The following is a 21,514-nucleotide window of genomic DNA, read 5'->3' on the forward strand; positions in this document are numbered from 1 at the left end:
TGTTAGTAATTTCTCGCTACATTGAAGACCTGTTGGTGACCTTCTGCTGGTTTTTTTCTGTGGTCACGTTTTTGTCTCTTTGACACATTCCCCATTTCCATTCTCAATTTTATGTTCAAATAGCTCTGAATAAATAACCATGCAAGTTTCTGAAAGTTACTTTACAGCAACAATTATTGATCAGAGAAGGAAACATAACCTGTAGTAAAAAGCTTTAACATCTCAATGCTAAGCCCTCTAAAGTAGAGGCATTGTTTGGACAAGGAAATGTCCTAGATCATTTGGAACCATGTTTAATTGAAACAATATGTTAAAAAAAGGACTGAGATATTTATTGCACATATATCATGATTTTAATTTAAATATCAAAGATGTCACAGTATTTCCAGTTTTTCCACCAAACTGAAAACTTGGAGTCTTTATCTTATCATGCAGATGGAGATCTAAAAAATAAAAAAAAAATATGAATTAGTAAAGGCAGAAAATCATTGAAAATTTACATTGATACCACTTATTCTAAAATCTTTTATTTTGCTCGTGTAGATTTATTTTCTTACTGAATATGTTGATAAATGGTTGGATATTCAGACACTAAAAGATCCCTTTTTCTGTAAAAAGCATCTATCTAAATAAAAAGATGGTGGTGTCTATGAGTGAACTATCAATCACATAGGCCAGTGGACTTTCTGATTTGATTTTTCCCTAGAGTTTTTTTTTTATATTTTACTTATTACATTTTATAACTTTTTAGGATACAAAATTTCAAAAATATCTTCATACCTGATCCAAAGAACTCTACAAGCTGATCTTGTGTCCAGTTACAAGAAGTAATGATAAAGAGGCTTTCACTAGTCATTAACCTCTTCAGTGTTTGGAGGTAGGATTGTCGTGCTGGTATTTCATCTGAAGGCATCAGACTGATTGCATCATAAGTACCTTTATCTACACATACTTTATATGTATGACCAAGACATGTGTATTTCTTGTTTGCATCATCACAAATCAAATCTGCCACCTGAAAAATGGTTAACATGTTAAATATTATGAGAGTCTTATGTCACCATTGATCACAAAAAAAAACAGTAATTGGTCAGCCAAGATTTAAATAAAATAAACAAAAATTCAAATAATTTTAACTATTTTTCCATGCATTTTCATTCTCATGAAGAAAAATTTTCTTAGATAAAACTCGACCAAATAAGATTGTTACAAAGAGCGAATTGAACAGCAGCATATCTATTATCCAACAAATACACAAATTTGAGAGTGACAGGGTTGAAAATTATGATGATGATAGAAGAGATGAAGTAACTTAAAAAAAAAACTACCAAACAAACAGATAAATTGTAGATTGTGTCAAGGGAGATAACCTCTTAAGAAAATAAACTGACCTTGTGTTTACTTTTTTTTTTTTTTTTAAAGTAGATGTAAATATGAAAGAATAACAACTAAAACTATTCAATACAATAGAAGAGATATTAGATTTCAAAGCTTGTGATGTGATTGTGATGCATCTTACCTAAAAATAACTTAGCATTATTAAAAATAGTCAACATACTTATGACAGGGGAGATAACTAAATCAATAGATATAAGAAGATGTGGTATGAGTGCCAATGAGACAACTCTCCATCCAAGTCACAATTTATAAAAATAAACCATTATAGGTCAATGAACTGGATAACAACTGTGCTAAATATTTCAGATTAATGCAAAGCTGAAACAGATAACAAAGCAAAGAATTAAACATGACTTGACAATAGATTGTGACAGAGCCTTGTATTGGGATTGCAATGATATATACTTGTGACAGAACCTTGTATTGGGATTACAATGATCTATACTTGTGACAGAACCTTGTATTGGGATTAAAATGATATATACTTGTGACAGAACCTTGTATTGGGATTACAATGATATATACTTGTGACAGAACCTTGTATTGGGATTAAAATGATATATACTTGTGACAGAACCTTGTATTGGGATTACAATGATCTATACTTGTGACAGAACCTTGTATTGGGATTAAAATGATATATACTTGTGACAGAACCTTGTATTGGGATTAAAATGATATATACTTGTGACAGAACCTTGTATTGGGATTGCAATGATATATACTTGTGACAGAACCTTGTATTGGGATTACAATGATCTATACTTGTGACAGAACCTTGTATTGGGATTAAAATGATATATACTTGTGACAGAACCTTGTATTGGGATTACAATGATATATACTTGTGACAGAACCTTGTATTGGGATTGCAATGATATATACTTGTGACAGAAACTTGTATTGGGATTGCAATGATATATACTTGTGACAGAGAAGATAACTGACAAAATGATGGAAAGCAAATGTATTGAACTAAAAAGTATAATGCAAAAGGCTTAAAATATAACTTAGGGCTGTTCAACAATATATCACATCAAATTTTAATAGAAGTGCCTTCCTTAATTCATGTTATGAATGTAGGAATTGCATCTGATAGAAGAGAAGGGGCATATACACTGTCTGAGTTTTCCAACAGATATCTTGGTAGTGTAAATTAATTTTCTATCCGTTAATAATTTAATTTTGGATGTAACGCGTCTTCTGAATGGCTGACATTATTTTGTTATGAGCCCATAGACATAATTTAGTCATGTGAATGTGACGTCATCAATGTTTTTTTTATGGTTTTCTACGGTTTAAAATGGAATTTAGAATAAAATTATAAGAAATGACTGTAATATTTTTTCTGTCTATTCGAAATAACATAAAAAATGTGGTGCACACTGTAAATAACCGGCTACACACGTTATTCAGTGTGCACCACATTTTTTTATGTTATTTCTTCATAGACAGAAAAAATATCACAGTCATTCCTTGATAATTTTAAATGATCTAAAATTGTTGGAAAAACAAGGGCATTCAACTCTTTTTGTAAATTGAAGGGAGGTATTAGATTAGTTTCCCTTAAGTGTAAGACTGTACAACGCTTTATGCACATGGTAGTGTTCTACAACTGTGTTAAATTCAAAAATAGCCATCTCACCTTTTACTATGTGTTGCATTTATATGGAACATGGACAAATAGTTACTCTTGCAAATAATCATCTAAACTTTTTTTGCAGAGCAAATATTTACATCTGCATAACAAAAATCTAAATTAAATATACAGTCCTAACATCTTGATTGATTGTAAAATTTGTAAACTGCTATAACCAGACTTTGAAATCAATAAGGCTTATATTATATCATAAAAATAAAAAGTGAAATATCCTTACTTCATATTTTATATTTTCAACATTATTGGTCTGAGCGATAGACTTGGCTAACTCTATTCCACCAGCAGAATAGTCCATTCCTGTTAAATTACTGTAACCTCTCTGACTCTAAAGTATAAAAACATATCTGTTAATATCATTATTATAGTAAAGTGAAAAAAAAAAAATTGTAATTATAAAAACAAAAATTTCATATGATGATTGCAAATAATCGTACTTGAAAGTAATTGGAGATTAAAGTGATAATTCAAGGAGATATAATTTCTGACTTTAAAGAAAGTTAAACGAACACTACATATATTTACTCATGTAAGTCATCATGTAAATCAATTTTTATGGACACAACAATAAGCAAACTACCAATTCTACAAGAAGCATTCCATTGCCACATCCTAAATCTATTATTGAATCATCTGATTTTATTTCCTCATTATCCTCTATCCAGTCCAGTATTCTTTCCTGGCTATCCTCCCCAAACCTAAAAATATTAAACAGGTTATATAAAATTTTCTATCTATAAACAATTCTTGATTTTTTTGCATCTCTATTCTTTTTAGTTCTCTTTTGATCAAAATCATCTTATAGGAGAATTGAAAATATCTCTGTATGCGTTATTAATTTAAACAGTTAATTTAAAAACAAACAAAGTTACATGAAGACTTATGTTCTTGAAATAGATATGGTAAAAAGAGTATGGCTTTGCTCATAAAAAAAATTGCCAATATATTAGTGCAAAATAAATTCACAATATGACAATTTAAAGATGTTTATGATGTCAAAGTGAAATAACAACTCTTATTCTGTTAACAATTGTAACTGTCCAGATTTTTTTTTTTTTTTTTTTTACATCTATCAGTGAATGCAAGAATGGAATAATATAATTATTTTTTAGAATTTCAGGGTCAGCTAACCATATCTCATTTATGCATTTATTTTGTATCTTTCATTAAAAGAAGAACTTTAAATAAATCTTACTTATGTACTAAATTATATGGAAACAGACAGCCTTCAGTCAAAAACAACAATCATTTGTCAATGAATATCATTTTCTTTATTTCATTTTTTTGCATTGTTTTAACCTCAGGTCATTACTTTAGTTTACTTGTTTGCTTTGTTTTACATGTCATTTTAAGGCTTTTTGAAGAGCTTACTGTGCAGTATATGTTTGCTCATTTTTGAAGACTGTACAGTGATCTATAGTTGTAAACTTCTTCCTCATTTGGTGGAGAATTATTTCGTTGGCAAGTATATCACATCTCATTTTTTTATTTATGCAAAATGGTTTGTGTTCAAGTATTTTAATTGTTTGTGCCAGCTCAATTATCATTGATTCAATATCCCTATTGATAGTTATATATTGTTCATATGTGTAAATGACTAAATGTAATTGTATATTAAACGTATGCAGGGTTTCCCCTGGGTCAATTATTTTTTTCGCCACCTCTTTCGCCAAAACAATATATTTTTCGCCACTTTATTATTTTTTTCGCCAAGTAACACAAATATATATTTCTTATAAAATTTTCCTTTTTTTCCAGCACCCCCCCCCCCCCCCCCCCCCTCTCCCTCACCGCCCAAATAAGAATTGTTTTTTACAACAAAATGAAGCATCTTATCACTTGGAATTGATCTCTCGTGTAAGGTGTAGTCATTACATTGAAGGGTTACTCTCATGCCAACCTTTTGGATAGATTTCATAACGACAGTTTTCTTTTCTAGACCATCGTAAATAAGTAAAACTTTATGCTTGAAACATGTGTGTAACTGAAACGACTTTAAAGTACCCACTCAAATCAATGATCTATATGAAAGTTAAATGATAAAGTTTTAAATCAGAGACCTTTCTTGCTTTGAATATTTTTCGTCATAACAACAATTTTCTTTTCTGGACTATAATTAAAAGAAGGAGAAGAAGCGTAAACATTTTGCTTCAAACACGTGCGTTGCAAAGTTGTTAATAAATCCCTTTTGTGACATGTGACAGAAGCCATTTAACCATAATTTCATTTTGTAATATCATACAATCAACACCTTTATTAATTAGTCCTTTGATGTCGATAGCTTTGAATGCAATCAGCTGATTATTGATTTTCTGTCAAAATCTTAACGAGTTCAAGGTGAATTCCGAGTAAAGTCAGAGAAACCCGTAAAAAGTAAATAAACAAGATGGCTGAAAATAAATCGTTTTTATATATTTCTTTCGCCAAATTCTTTCGCCAATGACGAATTTTAATCGCCACAATTATTATTTTTTCGCAAAATGCGAAAATGGCGACCGCCAGCGGAAACCCTGAACGTATGTTTATAAATATTATAACCACAACACAATCCTTCTCTCAGAAAAAAGTTTACTTTTCAGATCTAGTTTTTTGTTATAAAAATATACCATATCTCTCCAACATCTCCTATATCTTTAAAAGCTTCTAGTTCTTTTTCATAAGTGGAATCCCAGCTGAAATTAAAATAAGAGGATGTCAGTTTAGACATATGTTTATGAATTAATAATGTACTGGTAAAAAGATATAAGCAATCATATCCATTATTTCCATAAGAGCATTAAATACACCAGTAGCTATTAGAAAGGTACTCAGGATTATCATACTATACTTGAGAGGCAGTTTCATTACAGGAAAGAGATACAACAAAAACAAATGCAAAAAGGGTGACGAAGAAACCTGAAACGACCGAAATTATTTCACTAAAAAAATAAAATTTGTCTCCTAAATCCCAATTTATTGTTTAGGACAAAAAGATTTCAGATTTGGTCATGACTGGCAAATACGACATTTGTCTCTAAGTTTAGAAAATAATTAATGTCTCTGTATAGCGGTAATTGAATTTGATACTTTGATACTAAAATACTTAATAAAGATTCACAGTTTATTTAAGAGGGGTACATGTGGTCAACAGTTTCAATAAATCCTTTATCATCCTCATTTGAAAGCAGATTCATCCAATTACAGATTTTTTCACCATCTTTTAAACTTGTTTGATGACTTGGACAGATGTATCATATGGTACTTTGTTCACATGTATCATCTTTTTCATTACTGCATGTTATTTTGAGCGGATAAAGTTTCACTATCATGCAGCCTAGTAGTTTCAATATTCTTCATCTTCATTTTGGCTGCACACACAAATCCATTTTTCCTCAAATAAATTCTGTTACAAAAGCAGTTTTGTAATTGATTTTTGTTGACTGATTATGGACAAGAACAACATCACCAACTTTAATTTGTTCTTTGTTATTCACATAACATGCTGCACGTCTATGGACCATCTCTAGTCAGTCTATTTCTGTTTTATTGTATGGATCCCATCTTGTTTTAGGAAGCTGATTGTTTCATTGGCTTTGTTGCAGATGTTAACATGGTCATTCCATTCAAGACAGGACATGAATGTGCGGACTAGGTACTTGGTGCTTTTGACAGGTTCTAAAGTATGACCATGTAGTTTGTATGATGTTCCAATGGTGTTTTTTTTCTGGCTGATGGTAAGTACAATGCATTTGTCTATATCATTACTTAAATCACATATTATTGACATCCTGGTCACGACCCCAAAATGTTGAGAAGATGTGATGGAAGAAAATGTTCAATGTTATAATTTGTAATGATCTACAGAATTCCAAAGTAAAAGGTGTGACTTAAGAAATTCTTTACGTCACAAAATTAGAAATAAGTGACGTTCTTGTGTGTACACGCCATATTTAAAACAAAAGGACTTAGAAATGGTACATGAGTAGAACTTAAATGGTACAGAATGATATAGCACTAGTTTGCAATGATAGTATATTAGATTCCATGAAAAAAAAACCTGTTTCAGTCTCCCTTTGATCAATTGATTTCCATCATTCATTTGTTCATTCAATCATTAACTACTATAACACATAGTAGTCTCAGATTCAATGTCTGACAACTTTCAGTCATCACTATTTTGGCCTTGTGTTGTATTAATAAATTTCATGCTGACAACTTTATAATGTTTACAGAAAACGCATTTGGTTTTGTACACACGTGCTTACTGTTCAATAGTGCCTAATGATGATGATTCAAAATCACGTTGCCCTGGACCTGACATGTCAACAACTTTGAGTCAATATTGTAAGAGACCTTCCGAAAAAAATATTCCGGAAGTAAATAAATTTTGACGTAATATGGGTCACGCGACTGCGCCATTTTGTAGGAGTTTTGATTATTAACAGATCTTACAGCTGAAGTAACCTATTTATTCTCAAACAAAAACAAGGTAATTTTATTCAGAAGTTAGATCTGTACTCATATTTAAGTTTGATCGCTATTGTCAGTCATATAATTGCTCAAGAACACCAGAAACCACTGTTCAATGACACCTAGTTTTTATTTCACCAAAATGTTGATCATGTTGATCAACAGGACAACTATTGATATAAACCAATCAACAAACTGTAACACATTTGATTATTCATAAGACTGCTTAGATGTCTATAGTTCTTGCAAAGGAAGCAGATTTATTTTGAAAAATAACATCCTGAGGAAAAGTCACACAAAAAATTACCTAGAAACATGACCTCAATTAATTTGATGTTGATCAGCTGATTCATCTAGAAACAAGATAATTATTGTCAAGTCTGTTTTCTTTTCTTTTAAGTTAAAGATTGGCATGAGAGAATAAAAATTATGCCACATGGAAAAAATGCCCAGTCTCGTATGATAACTTTTCATAAGGGGGGCCCTGCTGACTGACATAAAGGGGGAGGGGGGCACTCCAGTCATGCTTCAGTGATTCCATATACAAGCAACCAAATTTTTCCCACGAAAGGGGGGGCCCGGGCCCCCATGAATCTGCCTATGGTAGCTGAGTAATTTGAATACATTTTTACTTCAGTCTGAAATTATGCTGCTACTCTACAATCATGACAATGACTACAGCCTACATTAATGTTTGAATCATACAGAATCATTCATTGACCTCTTTCCAAATTTTACCCCTTCTTGTAATTTTTATATGTCTCATTGCTGATGGTATTATTTCACAGTACACTTGTCCTTAATGTAGGTAAAATTGATCTGACTGCTGGTAGGTCAACTGTTACAACTTATATGATGACAAGACATGTACAGCAGTGAGTGAGTGCTATTTCATTTACATGTAATCAAATCCAGGTTAAGTTTTGTTGTATAGGGAATTCCATCAGGCCCTCTCAAATACAATGTATCTAGGAGAAATAGATTATGGCAAGAGATTGAATTATTTGGATTGCTTTCAGACAAGTTTGTTCATATAAAAAAGAAGATGTGGTATGATTGCCAATGACACAACTGTTCACAAGAGACCAAAATGATGTTGTTTTGTCCCATTTTAATATGGACATTATGTTTTCTGGTCTGTCCATCAGTTCGTTTGTTTGTCAGTCTGTCTGACTTCAGTTTGAAGTTTTTGGTCAAGGTAGTTTGTGATGAAGTTGAAGCCCAATCAACTTGAAACTTATTACACATTCTCTATAATTTTATGTCAAATTAGAAATTTTACCCCATTTTCAAGGTCCATTGAACATAGAAAAATGCGGCGGGGTTAAACATGTTTATGAGATCTCAACCCTCCCCCTGTACCTCTAGTCGATGTAGAAAAGTGAATGAATAACAAAACGTACATTTAAAATTCAATTCGAGAGAAGTCTGAGTCTGATGTCAGGAGATGTAACCAAAGAAAATAAACAAAATGACAATTATACATAAATAACAACAGACTACTAGCAGTTAACTGACATGCCAGCTCCAGACTTCAATTAAAAAGATTCACATGAATATCAGGCACAATCCTTCCTGTTTGGGGTTTAGTATCATGCATGTACCATCATAACATATATATGAGAAGAACATAATGCCAACAACTGTTTTTTTTTTAAAAATGTGTTTAGTTCCGATGCAAAGACCCTATAAGTGAATCAATATTGACGCCAAAATATGCAATCTTTAATGACCTGACAACAGTATCGTAACTATATCCCTTCTTAATAAGTCTATTTAAAGGTTTTGTTAGTTTCTGCGGTGAATACTGACATACATTTTGTGTATGTTTAAAAATAATATTGATCAGTTGCAAACACTCAAGCAATTTTTTGCCTTGATCATGATTATTGGGGAGGAAACAAGGTCTGCAAATTTTGTAAACTATATATTATTATTGATAATGATACAAGATGTTAATGAAAAGTATAAAATTAATATCAAGTAACAATAATAATATTTTTTTGCAAGGTAAACAAATTCAGATTCCTTATCATGCTAATTGAGCCTCTAGTTTGTGATGTGGGTAAGTTAAAGACCATGACATTTTAGATGGACATGTAGCTACATCATTACATTGTTGTACATGTATTTATGAAACTAATGAACTAAAAGTAAACATGTCATGTACATGTCTGGAATGTGGTCAGTGGTTGCGGCTATCTCTTCATGTTATTGTGTCCATTTATAAGAATATGCTATAATGACAGGTATAAACGACCATCTATTAAAATGCTTGAAAGAAGCCTGCTAGATAAACAGTTGCAATTGGTTTCATTATGCGCGGAATCTATGCTTAACAATTGCATATTATACATGTAAATGTACATGTACATATGCAAATAGATAAAATATAAGAGATAAATATTAATAAAAAAAATTACAATATAAATTTATAGAAATACAATTTATAATATTTTTTTTTTTTATTATGCGGATTACTGGTTATTAGAAATGTCAATATAATTTAATAATGGATTAATTTTTTTTCAGATGGCATCAAGAAAAAAGGTTTTGCTTAAAGTTATTATATTAGGGGACAGTGGGTAAGTTGAAACGTCACTTTAACTTTAAGGAATATATTATTTTAATGAACAGTAGTATGCTTTATTTATTTATGCTATCTTGACTTTGATGAATTTGCTCTTGCCAGCAAGACAGTGATCCTGTATTCCAATCTATGTCTTGATGTTGTCAACATTAATTTTCAGTATGAGGTTCATGTTTGGTTTAATAGGCATATAAGGGATCATAATCTATAACTTTGTCAAACTTTGATGATGGAATTTTACAAAACTTTCAATAGTTTGACAGAAGTTAAGGTTCCAATTGTTAAAGATAAAAAAAAACTGTTTCAAGAGCAAATGTTATGACACTTCATGTCCAACTCAGGAACTTCCCCTAAATGTATTTTCTTATTATAAAAAAAACTAAGTATATTGTGAATTTGTAAGATCCAAATGTCATTGAATGTAGAAGCTGAACACATGTTCCCTATGATATGATCTTTCTAATTTCAATGCCTTATTTGTCATTACATTTTTTACCCCAATTTCACGGTCCACTGAACATAAAAAAAGTGGGGCATCCGTGTACTAGGGGCTTATTCTTGTTTTCTGTTATCTATTCAAACACTCAAAAGCATGAACACCACCAAAAATTGAGGGTGTTTGTATGAGTCCCAAAAGGTTACCAGATTCTGCTCCACATGTGTTGCCTACCCTGTTGCTCATGTACATATATGCATGTACAATGTATGTACAAATTCTGTTACCACTCTTATTCTGTGATGTCACATTGGAGGAAAAGAGGATGTGGTTGCGGTTACAACAATTGATATATTTCCGTTGTCATTAATTAATGATGTTTGTTTCAAATCAAAGTACACATAAATGATACATCAATGTTGGATTATTTTTAGAGTTAGCTGTAATCATATGCTTACTGCTTGATTGAATACCTACATGTATATACAATACTGCCACTTACTTATATTTTGCTACATGTATGGGTTAATAATCATGTAAATCTACAATGGCATACATGATTATACATACATGTAATAATCACATTTTCATGATATTAGCAACTTGCACTACAATAATATCGGTAAACTTAAAAGGGAAAGCATCCCTGATCAATAAAAGGTAATTCTGACCTACAGTTTATTTTCTAGCCTTATTGAATTACTGGTATGTACATGTATAGGTCCAAAAATATTTATAATCAAAATTTGTTTTTAAATACTTAATTCCCCACAATCATGATAATTACTACTAGTATGGCAAAAATAATGGAAACTTTTTAATCAAGAACTTCATAGTTTCTTGTCTGCTCTTTTTGTGGCATAAGGTTGTACCAAACACCTTCAAAAAAATTAAATTGGATGGTTTAATTTTCATAAAACTTTGACAAAATATTTTCTTTGACCTTATGGCAAAAATATAAAAATGAAATAAACTTGAACCACACACTATTGTAAAAGTCTTGTTGACCAAATAGCAGTTTGATTAACCCAAATTTGAATCATTGAGAGGCTTAATATTTCCTGAACAATCGAACGTAATAAACGTAATTAAAACTTTCATTGTTTTCAAAATTCCAATAAGGAACATACTTCATTTGTACTTTATATAATTATATAAATAAACCAATTTTTCAACTAATTTTTACAGAGTTATCTCCCTGTTGTGTTGTGAACCACCTTAAAAGTTACATGAATGAATGGCTGTCATTGGCAATCATCATCGTGATGTCATATCTCTAAATTGAAAATTAGTGTTGCATCACAAGCATGGACCTTTCACTATCACAAAAAAATGTATGAGATAACTTTTTGTTATTAACCATACCACATCTTCTTTTCATAGATAATTTTATTACTAAAAGTCCACATAGTTCATTGTGATATCTTGATAATGCAAAACTTGATAAATTAAAATGTATGATGATTGTTCAGTTAAATGAAAACTTTAATTTTAAGTCGCACCTATGAAAGAGAGGCAATAATGTTTTTTCAACCAGATATATCAATCTGATCATCAGTCCTGTTAAGGTTAAATAGCTTGCCATGAAGTTGAGGCTACATTTGAATAATTAATTTACAGGTCATTGAACTTAAAAATGTGATAGCGGAAGCAATGCATGGTGTCCTATATACTAATACATATCATGCACATTGTTTATGGACACAATTTCAAGTGGGTCTATATATAATGTCATATTTTCAGTTAATAACCAAATTAATGCATAATTTCCCAGTTTTATATGTGCCACAATGTTACTGAATCTATTGAACACCTTCATTTGTGATCATTTCTAAAATTATTTTCCTATTTTTAAAAAAAATAAAATGAGAGGTAATTTATTATGAGTAAAGAATATTGTCACCACTCACTTTATAGAATTGTAGGTGTTACAAGATATCCATCAAACAATAATTACTTAGTAGCTACACCTATATTGTTGTACCTGTTTGACATGTGATTTGCTTGGTTTAATTTGATAATGTAGATGTAATTTTTTCATACCTTACATGCTTCAAGTACTTTACTGTACAAATGTACATGTTTATAGTCCTTAACCTTTACCATGGTTACCAAAACTACCACAATAAAATTTTATCCTTAGTCAAAATATCAAGATTTTTGTGTGGTTGTCATTTCAGAGTCTATAAATATAAAAAATTTTATTTAACCTCTTACATCATGCATGGTTACTGGCAATTTAATTTTTTCTTCATGATTGGAATAGAATCTTCCACTACCATGTTAAAAAAATGACACAAATTAAATTTTTTCTTGTCAAGTAAAGTTTTAAGCTACATCTGGGTTGAATTCAGCTTTTTATTTACAGATGGCTGTATTAGTGTTAGTGGATTATTTAAATTCTGAATTATATTAGCAACTTAATGTCCACACATACAAAACTTGAAGATATCCAGATGAATGTTTATGATCAAAACTTCAGGGTTCTCATTAAAAGGTGAATCACGAGTTCTGAACTCATCAAAATCAGATTTATGAGTCCCAAGATGCCTCAATATTATAAGAGTTTGTATCAACTAAGGACATGTATCATGTACATATCATCATTTTATACCAAAAAAATCATCTATGTTTTTTGTGTAATTTCCTTGCTGTATTTTGTCATGGGGACTGAAAATATATCCAATATCAATTGAATTGGGTCTTCTGACTGATAGACTCTCCATTGACCATAGCAAAAAACGAAGAGTCACAGTTGACATGCAATTGCCTTCATAAAACCTTAGTGAGAACTTTGAACTAAATTCTGCTAACTCTCAGACTCCCACTAAAAAATTATGAGTAGGCAGATGAAAGTTTATATTAAGATATTGAATGTGGGAACTGCTTTTGTACATCCTTGTTTAACATGTATTATTAAATTGATAATTAACTTTGAACATACATGTACATGTGACATAAGTATGTGTGTCATTAAATGTAATTATGTGTCCTGTACTACATCATGCTTTATCCTAAAATAAGGTCGAATTATTGAATTACTAAATGTTTGAAAGCAATTATTTTGCAAAAGCAAACTGAAAGTATCATGGTGTAAATAGGATATATACATAATTTGATTTAATAAATGTGTATAAAGATGTAGAAGAATAAAACATGTTCATAAATGTGTTATCAGGTCTGCACTGTAAATAGATAAAGGTCATAATACATGTAAATTTGGTATGTGAACTGATAAATGTAACTGCACCTCTGACGTTGTTATTTAAAGTGGCTATCACATGTTATATATATCCACTCCAAGCTTGTGTATCATGTGTATAGAGATCTGTAGTTAATGCAAATGTTACTTGTTTTATAGCGAACCCTATTGAACCTTTCTATAGATTCACCTGCAAGTTACCTGTCCATTTAAACTTTTGGCAGTTCTATTGTCCCATCTAACAAATACAACAGGTATTGTTCTCTGTATAGTTTATTCACCAGGACCTTTAAATTTCTTCTAAGAGAAATATATCACTCATTGATTAATTTACCTGAGTAAAAAATTTATCTGCTGAATTAGATGGAAATAACATATGTACTATTTATAAAAAACTGTATATGAGTTTGAATGTATTATATTTTCAATCTGTTCAATGTAAACACTGATTCAAACATTAATAAAAGTTGATTCCTAAAAAAAAATTAACATTATTCCTATTTCCAAAAAAAAATTAATAAAAAACCCTAAAAATGTTGATAGATATATATAGGAAGATGTGGTGTGAGTGCCAATGAGACAACTTTCCATCCAAATAACAATTTAAAAATTAAACCATTATAAGTTAAAGTACGGCCTTCAACACGGAGCCTTGGCTCACACCGAACAACAAGCTATAAAGGGCCCCAAAATTACTAGTGTAAAACCATTCAAACGGGAAAACCAACGGTCTAATCTATATAAACAAAACGAGAAACGAGAAACACGTATATATTACATTATCAAGGCCTTCTTAAAAGGATTCTATAACTTAACAAAAACTAAAAAATGCAAATTTTCATACGAACAATACTTTTTATTTTAAAAACAAACTGTTTATGATTAAGTTATTATTTATTTTGAACATATTGAAAAAAATATTATAAATGTTTAATAAACACGAAATCACAGGCATTTTTTTTTTATGTGAAACATGTAATTTCTATCAATTTAGCAGATAAATTTTCTACTGAGGTAGATTAATCAATGAATGATATATTTCTCTTAGAAGAAATTTAAAGGTCTGAGTGAATAAACTATACAGAGAACAATACCTGTTGTATTTGTTAGATGGGACAATAGAACTGGACAGGTAACTTGCAGGTGAATCTATAGAAAGGTTCAATAGGGTTCGCTATAAAATACTTTTTTATATCCCTCTAACTAAATAATAATCTGGTTGATACAATAATTATAGGAATACAAATTGATTTTGGGGTTTTCTTGATCAAAAACGTAGTCAGTTTGATAGTTGTAACTTGTTGCAAGGATTTTTAAGGTGTCTTTACTAGTTTCAGGTCTAATCATACTTTACCAGTATATAGTAGGGTCAACACATTACATGAGTATATGTTGCTGAAAAAGTAGGGTCAAAATTGATATTAATGATTCAAGTTTAAGCTTCTGTACATGTGATGTCTCAAAGTTACAGACCGGATTTTTGGATGAACTGGTTGAGAATAGATCAGATGTAAGGAAATATTCAAAAAGTTTCAAATCTTAACAACCATGATTACTGTAACTGCTTCTCCTTCACTTATCACACTTAATTTAGGAGTAAGAGGAAAGATAGGTCAGTTGAGATTCGGAATAATTGGTGATAGGAAGGTTGATATGATTTCCTTCAGACTGCAGTTACTTTGTGAACTAGCATGTCTTTCTAATACAAAGCAAGGTTAATATTCATCTTACATTAATATGTTCATGCCTGAATATGCATTTAATTTGCCACATGAAGTTAAACATCCATCCAGCTAAATAAAACATATAATTCGCATAAGCACAAAGACCCCTGAAATGCTTTAGTACACTAGCTGCATACCATGTATACAGGTAATGTCCATTGGTTCAGTCTTAGATATATATCCTGCTTTAAGGAAAAAACACAGCATCTGTGTAATGTGTGTAATACTTAATTATTTTATCTTTCAGTGTTGGAAAAACATCATTGATGAACCAGTATGTAAATAAAAAGTTCAGTAACCAGTACAAAGCCACAATCGGGGCAGATTTCCTTACAAAAGAAGTTATGGTGGACGACAGATTAGTTACAATGCAGGTTTGTATAGTAGCATTACAGTTAACTTTTATTGCACATACTTACTATGTTTGAAGTACTATTGCTGGTTTATGCAGACTACAGGTATAATGTAGGAAACATGAGAAGATAATTCTTTAATAATTTACATCAGATGTTTCTTAAGAAAATTTAGAATGTAAAGCTTACTTCAATCTCAAGAAACTTGGAACGGTTTGGTTTCAATGATCCCTCAATCAATGATAAGTTCTGCCAAAGGCATGATAGGTAAAGGAAGGACAATGATGGTAATTAAATACATGTATTGCATTTGTTTCAGATATGGGACACAGCTGGGCAAGAAAGATTTCAGAGTTTGGGTGTAGCTTTTTACAGAGGAGCTGATTGCTGTGTGTTAGTGTTTGATGTTACTGTGCCAAATACATTTAAACAGTTGGACAGTTGGCGTGATGAATTTTTGATACAAGCTAGTCCGAGAGACCCAGAAAATTTCCCATTTGTGGTTATAGGAAATAAAATTGATTTAGAAAATAGAGCAGTAAGTATTAGGAATAGGGAATATAGACATGATAGATGAGAATTTAAAAATGGGATATAAGAATCAAGATATGTTACATCTTTTTAATTGAAGCCAAGTTGTTATATGTTTCAAAATGAATACTTAAATGCATAACGTCAAGTGAGGTTGCAACATTTCAATGGTGACAATAAAACATTTGACCAGCTATCTAAACAACCGTCAACTTAAAAAATTCAATTTTGTTCCCTAAGTGCCATCACCTAATCATGCTAATCGAACAACTATTTGCATAAAATTGTAAAGACATTTTCTATAATACATCTTACATGAATTGGTTGAAAATAACTGTCATGACTGTTAATTTATTATGTTTACTGAATTTTGAAATGCTCTGTTACCATTGATGGTATCTTTTTGAAGATGTTATAAAAATAATTAATTGGATACACAACAATCAAAACAGTAATTTTTTTATTTCTTTGGAAAATGATATGGATCAATCTTGTTAATGTGTTTTCTGCTGGAAGCAAAGTAGAATTTAGTTAGTCCATATCACTTTTAAAATAGATTTAATGTATGATATTACGATAGCTTGCTTTTAATTCATGTTTTAAATGTCACTATAAGTACTTTAACAGAGTTGTTTATTTACACTGTTGAATAAATATGTGTTACCTAAAACATTGTTTGTTTATGCAAAGTATCTTATAAAGAGGGAAGTTTACTTGTGAATTTTGTCTGTTAATGGATTTCCTAAAAATAACTCTTCTTTTGAACAAATAAGTAATCCATGTATAGCTGTAAAAGAAAATAACTTTAAGTCATTCAGACTTTCTGAAATCACTTTAGCAGAATAAGGACTATTCATTTATTTGTCCATATATTTTCTCAATATGACATTGAATGCCATTCAACAATTATGATAAAAGTAAAGAGATGTGACATGTTGCTAATGAGACAACTATCAAACAGCATCAACATTGGTTTGATGGAAGCAACTTTAGGGCACCATATAGCTTTCAACAATGAGCAATACATATACAGCATAGATACCAATAAAAGGCCTCAACATGAAAAAAATTGAAACAATTCCATTGAGAAATCCAACACCTGATTTTTGAAAAAATAACATAATAGTAAATGAAAATATTCTAATACTGGTATCTTTTCTAATTAGGTTACAGCAAAAAGAGCACAGGGTTGGTGTCAGAGTAAAGGAGATATACCATACTTTGAAACCAGTGCAAAAGAAGCCATCAACGTAGAACAAGCTTTCCAGACTGTAGCCAAGAATGCATTAGCGCAAGAAACAGAAGTAGAACTTTATAACGAATTTCCCGATCAAATAAAAATAACAAATGACAGTGGTAAACCCAAAGAGGGTTGTGGATGTTAATATCTATTAGGATAATTTTTATTTCTGAAAAATAACTCATTGAATTATGTGTACAGCTTGAAGAACACACACAAGCATAGAATGTGATATATAAAACTTTATTTCAACAGGGTCAAATGCACCCAGGTCATTGGAAAATAACAAAAACATTTTTCTGTGACAGCAATTGTTAAAATAATTGATTCATGTGATATTTAACATTTTATATGTGGTATGACCAAATCTTCTATTCCTACAGTTTAATTTGATAACAGGTCTATGGGAAAAGATAGTTCTGCTTCAAAATGTCAAATTTTGTGAGGCAATGCAATCATTTTAGATTTCATATTGATGATTAAAGCTTCATAAATAAAAAAAAAATAATATAATGTCTGGGTTGAGTTGATTTTATATTGCAATCCTGTCTTCATTGTAATATTTCATCGTCACATGTAACGCCCCCTCCCCCAAAATTTGACAATGTTTAATATAACAGATTGCCCCTGTATATCTCTTAAAAGTTATTATGAATTCTTGAATCAAGACAATAGAATGAAAGTGATTAGTCTGAATGGGTAATCTATTATTAAATGCTGATATGGAGAAATGCTTATTTTGAATCATACTATAAATTATAATATCTTAACTATTATATTTATTTCATATGTATCTTTTCACATATGTAAGCTTTGTTGATCTATCATTGCACAAAACCAGTTTGAAGATAATGTGGTGTATTACCAAAAGAAAACATTTTCTATTTTAAAAAAAGATACTTGATATGCACCTCAAAATATGTACTATTTATAGATCAGGGAACTGAAGAGGAATTTTTATTCTTCATGTTCAAACTGTTACTGATAGGGAAGTATATATTTAAAGGATGTTATAAAATTTTGGGCATGTTTTGAAATGAATCCCTAAGTTTTTAAGTGTGTGCAAGGTTTCATGTTTGTTAATGAATAGTCAACAATGTTCAATTAGTGCAAATTTCTTCCTGGTCAATTCTCTATAGATAGTTCTATATACAGTTTCAAAATTTGAATGTACATATTTGATTTTTAATATTATAATATTATGACTGATATAGAATATAAATTGTCTCTACCATGCATATAGTTATTCGATTTGTAATAATTACTATTTTATTAATTAATGTCAGTAATCTTTTGAACACATTTGATGATGTTTAATGTATAGGAAAATATTCATATATGCTATAGTTTGGTAATTCCTTGGATTCATATTATGTAATATTTAATGTACCATCATAACAAATACTGTTCCCAGGGTTACCACTCTGAAAAAGTGGGCTGTGTTTCTGAACAAGCTATTTTGTATTTTGAAAGCTTTTTTAGTGCCATCCTTAGGGTTATATAGTGGTTGATTATTCAAACCCTTATAACAAACATGCATACTGATATACATGTATATCTTTTTCTAGGAGCAATATAAGTATATCTAAGTATATTCAAATGATACCTAGGTCTCAATATTCTCCTCCCTGCAAGTTTGGTATTCAATAATATTGCTTCTAGTGGCAAATAATATACATGTAGCGATTGTAATGCATTGGGTTATGTTTTTTACATTATTATCGGTCCTGAAAACGGCAAAGTGTTCTTTTCTATACTGAAACAATAATCCAATACAAATTTAGAAGGCTTTTAGACCCACTGTCCTTTGACAATGTTTAAGTTATGTTATCAAAGTACTTGCCCTATTTGACCAAATATTAGTCCTATACCACTGAAGATGAATATACATGTGCCTGATTTTGTTATGCAAAATAAATTATAACTATTGGACAGACAGCTGATTAAACACTATTATGGTCATTCAAAACAGCTGATAATGGTTAACATGAACATTTTCAAATTGGTATATCCCCCAATTTAAGAGCACCTTTCAGGACTGCTGTAGAAAGCGTAAAAGATGACAAAATATTGAACAATAATTCAAATTTAAATGACATATTTTGATTATATCAATCAATGGGCATTTTTCATAACATTTTGTAGCTTAATGCTTTGAACAATAATTGTTTATTTTCCAGAATTAATTGATTAAATTTTTATTTAGAATCCGCAAGCAATTAAGTGCATAAAACAAAGTGCTTTATACATATTTCAGGTCTTTAGTTTCATGTTAAGTGTTGTGAAATTCGTTAATGTAATGTCCCTTTCTTACTTTCAAGATACATGGCATTTTTCTGGGACCAGACATCAGTTTGCTTTACATTGAATGTAAATTCAGAAAATACACTGTATAATGAAAAACATCAGTACACATATTTAAAGCAGTTATATGAATAGTGGGAAGTAAGAAATATGATTATGCTGAAATACTACCAACTGTAAAATTAAAGTCAGGTCATGCAGAAATATAGCCTCATTGTCAGAAAAGATGCCAACATATACATATTTATTTACAATGTGTGACTGTTTTATGTTGAAATTTAATTTATCAACACCAGTAATTTCTTCTAAAAGGAATACTCCTGTATCTGTCATATTTAAGGTGATAATTATGAATAAAAATCAAGAACTTATCATCATTGTTTTATTTTCATGAATTTGCCACCAGTATAAGAAAAAGTATGGATGGCCATATTGGCTACAAAGAAACAATGTTGGAATTTCAGCTACAGAGGAGATAAAGGGCAAATGCTGAATGTGCTGCCTACCTTACTTATCATGATTAACTGTGGTTCCGTAGGCTTTGTGGTATCACAATAGCAATGGCTCAAACAGTTTACCAAATTTCAGTTTGAATGCCACAACAAACCTATCAACTGGTAAAAATATTTTAACAAATTGCTTCAGTCAAAGGTTGTTGAAGAAGCATTCAAACTGCAATTTTGTAAACTGTTTTAGCCATTGCTATTATTATACCAAAAGCCTACTGAATAAGCATAGAAATATATGCTGAAAGAATTTTTAAGAATGAGTTTTACTGTACTTCACATATCAATGATTCATGCAATTGAGGTCAAGGTCAGATGAAATTTGCCAGACCAATTTGTACACCAATACAATTTTTTCAATACACCTTACAGAGTTGTCCTTTTACAAATAGTATCTGAGAAATGGAGCTAGCCACAAAACTTGAACACTTCAAAAGATGTGATGTGAGTGCCAATGAGACAACTCTCCATCCAAATAACAATTTGAAAAAGTAAACCATTATAGGTCAATGACCGATCTTCAACACGGAGCCTTGACTCACACCAGTCATATGAACCTTGTCTGACAGAAATGAAGACATTACAACAATTCCATATACCAAATATAGTTGACCTATTTCTTATAGTACCTATATCTGGGAAACATAACTAACCACCAACTAAACATTGACCAATGCACCCTAAAAATGACTTCAAACTCAGATATACGTTGGCAGACCTATAAAACAATCACAATTCCAAACACAAAATATATATGACCTATTTCTTAAACTTGTTTCTGAGGACTAGCCATAAAAAATGGGGTTAAGTTAAAGTGAACACTGCCAAATGAACACCTTCACCATAAAAGTGACCATACAATCATTCCATATGCCAAATAAAGTTGATATATAGAACTGGTATCTGAGGAACCGATTTGAGTCATTTGACAAGGTTCACTTCCCAATTTAGAATTGCATTGCAAGGTAGCTGTCAATCTATTCATATTTAGTCATTGTGAGGAGTTTTGTAAACTTTTTTAACTGTTCAAAAAAGGTATAAATTCTGCATCATAACCTTCTATTCCATGTATTTGTTTTGCTTTTGACTTCAACAGTTTTTATAGAAAACCAAGGAATTGGTAA

General features: G+C 30.6%; 2 protein-coding genes across 2 annotated transcripts; one reads left to right on the top strand and one right to left on the bottom strand.

Annotated features, from left to right (window-relative positions):
* Positions 1 to 330: 330 nt before the first annotated feature.
* LOC134724260 (EEF1A lysine methyltransferase 2-like) lies at positions 331 to 7,401 on the bottom strand. The gene is made up of 6 exons (XM_063587446.1): positions 7,300 to 7,401; positions 5,662 to 5,727; positions 3,636 to 3,753; positions 3,276 to 3,383; positions 781 to 1,015; positions 331 to 443 (listed from the first exon to the last, which is right to left on the bottom strand). The coding sequence occupies exons 1-6, from the start codon at positions 7,353 to 7,355 to the stop codon at positions 346 to 348; spliced, it is 681 nt and encodes a 226-aa protein (XP_063443516.1). The 5' UTR covers positions 7,356 to 7,401; the 3' UTR covers positions 331 to 345.
* On the top strand, positions 7,388 to 20,256 carry LOC134724276 (ras-related protein rab7). Its single transcript, XM_063587447.1, has 5 exons — positions 7,388 to 7,523; positions 10,037 to 10,089; positions 15,704 to 15,830; positions 16,129 to 16,347; positions 17,507 to 20,256. The coding sequence occupies exons 2-5, from the start codon at positions 10,037 to 10,039 to the stop codon at positions 17,723 to 17,725; spliced, it is 618 nt and encodes a 205-aa protein (XP_063443517.1). The 5' UTR covers positions 7,388 to 7,523; the 3' UTR covers positions 17,726 to 20,256.
* The last annotated feature ends 1,258 nt before the right edge of the window (positions 20,257 to 21,514 follow it).

This window comes from Mytilus trossulus, chromosome 1 (assembly GCF_036588685.1).
Source record: "Mytilus trossulus isolate FHL-02 chromosome 1, PNRI_Mtr1.1.1.hap1, whole genome shotgun sequence".
Classification (NCBI taxonomy): Eukaryota; Metazoa; Mollusca; class Bivalvia; order Mytilida; family Mytilidae; genus Mytilus; species Mytilus trossulus.